This window comes from Kogia breviceps, chromosome 4 (assembly GCF_026419965.1).
Source record: "Kogia breviceps isolate mKogBre1 chromosome 4, mKogBre1 haplotype 1, whole genome shotgun sequence".
In the NCBI taxonomy this organism is placed as follows: Eukaryota; Metazoa; Chordata; class Mammalia; order Artiodactyla; family Physeteridae; genus Kogia; species Kogia breviceps.
In genome coordinates, this window is record NC_081313.1 from 169,469,307 (window position 1) to 169,476,235 (window position 6,929).

The following is a 6,929-nucleotide window of genomic DNA, read 5'->3' on the forward strand; positions in this document are numbered from 1 at the left end:
TAAGCCCATCGGCTTCTGAGCCAACCAGCACTGGGTTTGGGCCCAGAGCTTTCCCATATCCACCTCTGTGACACTGGACAGATCACTTAACCTCTGCTCTCCCCTAAAATGAAGATGGAGCATTCACTTGCAAGAGTGGTTCAGAGAACCACCAAGGATGCAAAGCACTCTACACAATACCTGGCATATAGTAAGTGCTCAGTAAACGGCAGCTCTTTATTTTACAGCCTCCAATGGATGAATCCAGGAAACTCTGTTGCAGTCCCAGGAGCACTGGAAGGCTTTTAACCCCACCTGCCTGGAAGTGGCACATCACCTGACACGACCCTTCTTTTTAGCAGCCTCCATATACAATCACAGAACCTCCAGGAACTCAGAGGTCAAGAATCTGAGGGCCCAGTCCTGTCTGCATGCCCACCTGGCATGGTGGCCCTGGACTCTCAAGCCAGCTCTGACAATAATCAAGAGCTCCCCCGAGTGCAACAGTACCTACCTCCCAGGAACTCCTGCCTTCCGAGTCCTAGGTTTTCCTCCGGAAGCCACACAGAGCCTACCTAACCCCAGTACTGGAAACGAGCCCCAGGCCCTTCACAGAGCCTGACACCTGCCCCCTTCCCATCCCATTGCTTAGAGGGCAAACCGTTCAAGGATTTGCTACCAACTCCTCCAAACTCTCCATTCCCCTCAGGTCAGAGACAAACAAAGAACTGACTTCCTTTTCCTTCTGAAAACTCAAATGATGGAAAAAAATGATGACTCTAGAAAGCCATTTCACGCTCTTAAGAATTCTGAACTATCTTTGAGTAAGACACATGAACTGTTCCACTTGGATCTCAGAGCTGTAGCCCTGTAAGGCTGCCCCACCCCAGACCATCTGTGTGCACACTCTATGCCTGCTCCAGGTCCCTGGAGGGTTGCAGCTGGGCATCCCCAGGTCTGCACCCTCCATATCCAGCACCATAAATGCTTGCTAGAAATGTTTATTCAACTGCTGAGCCACCTTTTCCAGTTTTACCATATTTCTCCATAAACAGTGTGCATCAGTTGGTGACTGAAACCTAAGTGTATTGCCTCCCAAGACCCAGAATTCATTCAGAGAGTACTTTTAAACACAGCATGTGGAGTATTGGTAGGCCCTCCTTATTCAGGAAATGCTCACCAGTTCATGGAATCCCTGTGTCAATACTTGCTCAGTGCTACTCATGTGCCTGGAGAGTGAAAAGGAGCAGTTTGAGAAGGGGCTCTGAGTGTGGGCACTCACAAAGCTGGACTGAAAATGCGCTGCCTATGCAGCCAGCCACTGAGCCACAAACTCAGTCACCCAATCTGACAACCAGCTAGTGGGCCCCACAGGGCCCAGGCAGACTCAGGCCAGAGCCACCACCAGGAATAAAAAGAAAAAGCACGACTTCTACTGAGAGACAGAGCCCCCAGCTTCCAGAAGGTGGTTTACAGTGGCGGGGCGGCGGGGGGAGGGGGGGAAGCAGGAGACCCCCTGAGGCAGTCACCTAGAGGTCGGGCTGGGTTAAATCAGTTCTGGATGAACCAGAACTCGATATGAGAAGACACTCACATGGACACCAAAACTGAGGCAAAGTAAATACAGCTCTCCTCCTTCACCTAACTCCACGCTTGGCACCCGAGGGCATGTCCTGCTGCCACACGAAGCTGCATCATGAGCCCGGGTGACCATGGTGCCTGTTTATATCTGTATCAGGACAAAAACCCCTTCCCATAAGCTGATCTTGGACTGTCCTCCTAGGCCTCTGTGACCTCCAGCCAGGACAACATACCCTGACGAGAGCCGCCTCTGAGGACCTCCGTGAAGACGGAATGTAAAGTCCACCTTCTTCTGAGGGAGAGAGTGAATCACAACAAGGTCTTACACCTGCTTCACAACTAACACTGTTACCTGCCTACTTCCCAAAGTCATAAAATGCCACACTGCTGTCCTCACATGTCCTGGCCATGACATAAAGGAGCAAAGACAGGAAGGTTACTGAATTTGGGCAACCAGTGTGATCAGGAAGAGTCCACATGTTTAGATTTCATATCTTCTAATATACTAATGAGAATCAGAACTAATAGTCTTCCATTTTAGAACTTATAAGATTCCTCTTTTCTGCAGGATCAATGGCATTTTAAATTAACATAAAAAGTGCTATAATCTTGAAAGCTGGAACACAAGACTCATGAAAAGTTTCACATCAGCTGGCAGTTGCCACACCACAGTGTGGTCTGGCCCAGGATTCTGTGTCCCTGACAGAAACCTTAAGATGTTTCCGGGACAGGCTGTCTAATGTCATCAACCTGTAAGATCTATCACAGGTAAATCGAACCCAAGTTGTAATCTCATATAAACTTGTGTGGGAGAGAAGAGGCTCCCACATCTTTTCTTACCAGCTCAAGAACGCTGCCTTCTTGGCCTCTTCTGAAGCTGCCTCTCCATGTTTGAGAGCAGAATGGTGGAGTTTAAAGTTGGAAGCACTATCGCTTAATGACTTTGGCTAAGTCCCTCCCTAACTGTAGGGCAGTCACCTCACATTAAGTCAGTAGGAAACAAAGGCATCTTGTCCTCTCCTGGCCATGGGAGACACTCACTAAACAGTACTGTCATGATGTCAGCTTCTGCACCTGCAGAAAGGGGAGACTGGCTACTCACCCCACCTCCCTTTATAGGCTGTTGGGAGAAAGCAGGAGACTCTGCTGCATAAAATCAGGTAAAGCATACATCTCTGTGTAGAAGTGTGTTAGTGTTTGTTATTCAGAAAATTCACACAATGTACCTTGCATTAAAAGAAAAAACTTTTAGAACAACAATTCATGTTAGCCTCTGTTGCGCCTTCCAGAATCTGAACCTGGATCTGAAAGGAGCTTTATGGGGCAAATACACCAGTTCCCAATCCCGCTTTGCAGATGAGGAACCTGCAGTCCAGTGAAGCTAAGTGGTATCTTAACCTTCAAATTCCTAGGTGGGAAAATTAACCTTCCCGTGTGTCTCTCTGCAGAGGCCCCTTGGTCACCTCCCCTTGGCACCTGAAGTCTGCAGAACAGTGAAGAAGAAAAGTAGTTCCTGAGGTTTCCTGCTGGAGAGCCCAAGAAGGAGTCTAGGGTTCAGTCAGTTTAACCAGCACTTAGAAAGTACACTTAACGCTTCTGCTCTAAACAGGGAAGACAAAGCCCGAACTCTGGTGAAACAATGAGTGTCCCATACAAACGGGAACCTAATCATTTGCTGATGAGATTATGCTTGGGTGGACTGACTCTGATATCTGGGCAGGAGTAAGACAGTCCTCAACTTTATCCATAACAAAACAAGATTAAGTTGGAACAAAGGCACACAGTGCACTTAAGAAACATTTTCAACACCCTGGGCTGCCATACACAAGAAGAGTAAGGCTTCGACTATTCTGAAAAACCGTTAGTTGCTTTTTGAAAAGGAGTGTACAGAAATTCCTTTATTACTGAGTTGAGAGAAATTATTAACTCAGAGCCTGATGCTATAGATATTCAAATACTCCAGAAGCTAGAATATAGAGCAAAGAAACAACTTTTCTCTTAAGAACTCCTTTGTCAGGGAGATGGTCAGAAAGTGTTACTTTGTTACTTCCCTAAATTTTCAGATACTTGTGGATATTAGGTCAGCTGCCTGACATTGAGTTTTCAAGCAAAAGCTAAGTTTGTTAGCATACTTGCATGCCCATAAAGGTAAGCATTACATGACACAATTCTCTGTCACTTCTCTCAGAAGAGGTTTAATTTTAGTGTTGGCTCTTCAACACTGTCCCCATTTTTATTTTCCAGGAGCATCTTAAATATGTGTCAACTAACTATACAGAAGTGGAGTTCCTACTTGGGCAAGGCAGAAGAGAAGAACAGCTGTGTGCTGGCACCGCCTGGTTGGAGCCACCTAGCTCTCACCTGAGCCCAGGTCAATCAACAGAAGCTGCAGAAATACGGTCACACCATCTCTGCCAGCAACCTATCCCTCCACGGCTCTGAGTTTCTATATGGGGTTTGCTCCAAGCCACACTCCTGTCAAACAAATGGCTTATAACAATACTCAGGGATGTCACTGACAACAGCAGCATTTAAAGGTGGCACTTTCTCACCACTCATATTCAGAGACAATTTCCCAATTTCATCCACCACACTTATATTAGTAGGACTCTACATACACCTATCACAAGAGTCCACCCAAATAAGCCACGTGAAATGTGCATTCCATGACACGTAACACAACCGTGGGCTTGGCCTCTCTTCCTCCTGTTCTCCTAGGAACTCTTTAGATTAGAGCCTTACACAACACTGGAACCCCTGAGGTCACTGCCCCACCTAATCTACAACATGGTGACTGCCCGTTAAAGCGCCTCCTGATCCCAAAGCTCTCCTAGGTGGCGTTAAGGATCAGTGCTAATATCTCAGCAACCTTTCAGACTCTCCGGAAGGCAAACAAGCACACGGAATTCAAGAAATTACACTCTCACTGATGCAAAAGTCACCAAGGCTACATTTTTCAAGTCACTTGTTTTATCCTCTAATATTTCAGTCTTGGGAATTGCTGCAGCACCCGTTTCTGCAAAAATTCTGCAAGGTTTTTATATAGCCTGTGCCTACTCCACCCCCAACGTCATAACAAAAATGTATACAATATTTCTTAAAGACAAGTACCACCAAGTCTATCTTAATGGGGTCTGAAGACCAGGAATGACGGAATTACTTGTGATACAGAAATCAGAGTCTTACAAAAATAACTCTATTTCTGCCAGAATTTTACACTTCAACATGAATTATTCCCAAAATGCTAGGCTAAAGCCTACTGCTAAAAGTAATCAGCCAAACTCATGTAAAGGAAAAGCAAAAGCCCCCATAGTGACAAAAACCTAAGTTACCTAGCCAAGTCCAAGATGGTTTATTTCTTCCATCCCCAGCACATTAAAAAGTGGTTTCAATGGCCACTTCCTGGTCTCCCAGGAAATGCAGAGGCTCACCTCATACATGGATGCTACTACATCTTCCCATTGCTGAATTGCTCCTGTCACAGGGGGAAATAACCCCTATGGCCGTAAACCACTCATAAAAAATATGAGAACGCGATGAGCCTTTCCCTACACACACGGAGGGGGGCAGGGGAGATCCCTCCACAAACAGTAGCCTCCGTGGAGGAGCACCTGAGAAAGCAACACCCTGATGGCCTAGGTCACAAGCCAACAGGCTAGGACCCCAGGTAGGGCGTAGACAGCCGACGGAGGGCTCTGGGTGGAATGAGAGAGCAAACAATCACCTTTAATTCACTACCAAAAAGCGGGGCTCTGGCTTGGTCTGAGACGCAATGAGTACTTAGGCCCAGAAAGGTAACAGAAAGAATCCCAATCTCCACAAGATCATCTTCCGTCGGCAGGGACCCCAAGAGAGACCCGGCAAAGGCATGTCCACTCTCAGAACCAAAAGGGACTCTCCGAGTGCCCTGGGCACCCGGCTAGGTGCAAAGCAGGCCATGGGGGTTCCCTCCGAAGCCAGGAAGGTGCTTTCAGACGGGAGAAAAGAGAAAGAGGACTTCCCTGATCACCCAGAAGACCAAGACACCAACGGCACCGGCTCCCCGAGGCATACCCCGGACACCAGTTGCTCCACAGCCTTTCCCCCCTCTCCTCCCCCCCGCCGGGAGGGCTTCCCGGGGGTCGCGGGTCCCCCGGGAAGGGCGAGGTGGGCGAGCTGCGTCAGGAGCAACAAGGGTCGTAGAGCTGGAGCCTCAGAGGAGAAAAAGCTCTGGTCTCAGCTCCCATCTGCTCCCTCCGCCCAGGCCGCACGAAAGCCTCGGCCTCACGTACCGAGCGCCGCCGGGCTGCCCGACCAACCCCGGCCCGGGCCCGGGGAGCGAGAGGCCGGGATGGCAGCGGCCCTCGGGGGCAGGTGGGTGGCCGGTGGGTCCCCCGGAGCCCTGCGGGCGAGGGGCACTATGGAGGGGGAGGGTCCCGGGCCCACGCGGCCTCCACCCCAGCCCGTGCGGTGAACACTTACGTTGCTCTGGGGGTCGATGGCCTGCAGCAGCCGGTCCCTGATCTGCTGCGGAGACGGCGGAGCCGCTGTCATTGCCTGGGCGAGGCGGGGGGGGAGCGGCCGGGCCAGCGGGCGGGCGGGCTGAGGCGGCGGACGGGGGTCACTCACTCGCCGGCCTCCAGGAGCGGAGCCTCATGTTCCCCGCGGCACCGGGGGAGGTGGGGGCGCGCGGGGTGGCGGAGAGGGGAGCCGGGGCCGGGGCTCAGGCCCGGGGCGCCGCCGCCACCAGAGGAGGAGGAGGAGCCGCCGGAGCCGTCGCCGCTGCTGCCGCCGCCTCGAGAACCAAACTCCAGTGAGCTGCCCCCGCGCGGAGCACTCTGGGTAACCCGCGCCGCACGCAGCGTCGGCACCACGCTGAGGAGGTTGGGAGATAGGGCGGGCAGAGACGCCAAACTTGGGCGGGGCCACACGCGGGCCCCGCCCCGTGCCTCTACGCATGCGCGCGCAGGCGCATTGTCCCCGCCCGGCCAAAGGGGCCGTTGGGAGGCGGTTGGGCAGGGCAACGGCCACCGCCTGGAGGCCCCGCCCCCACCCAAGCTGGGCGGGGGCCGAGGTTTCCGACGGAAACGGTCGATACGCGGCGAGTCCTTGAACCCGGGCGCTTTGGGTGGCCGCCTGAGGGCAGCGGGGCGGAGAGGACAGCGGAAGGACCCCCTCCTAGGGCAGAAAAGCTTTCCCCATTCTGACGGAGGTGACGGGAGTCGCGGGTGGGAGGAGCTGCCAAGTTTTCTGAGCCCGGGGTCCTCCTCAGCCTATCTGCGTTCCTGGGGGCCAGGAGGCAGACGTCTACGTTGTTGATTCCGTGCGCGGATCAACTGAGGAGCAGAGGAACGCTGCCGCCCCCGCCCCTCCAGAGGGCGTGGATGCGA

At 52.1% G+C, this 6,929-nt stretch overlaps 1 protein-coding gene across 1 annotated transcript in view; it reads right to left on the reverse strand.

Moving 5' to 3' along the window:
* Positions 1–6,432, reverse strand: part of MED26 (mediator complex subunit 26) — a 39,346-nt gene extending 32,914 nt beyond the window's left edge. Inside the window, exon 1 of the mRNA XM_059062722.2 lies at positions 6,022–6,432. Within this exon, the coding sequence (XP_058918705.1) occupies positions 6,022–6,093 (72 nt within the window). The 5' untranslated portion in view covers positions 6,094–6,432. The remainder of the gene's footprint in view (positions 1–6,021) is intronic.
* Between the last annotated feature and the right edge of the window lie 497 nt (positions 6,433–6,929).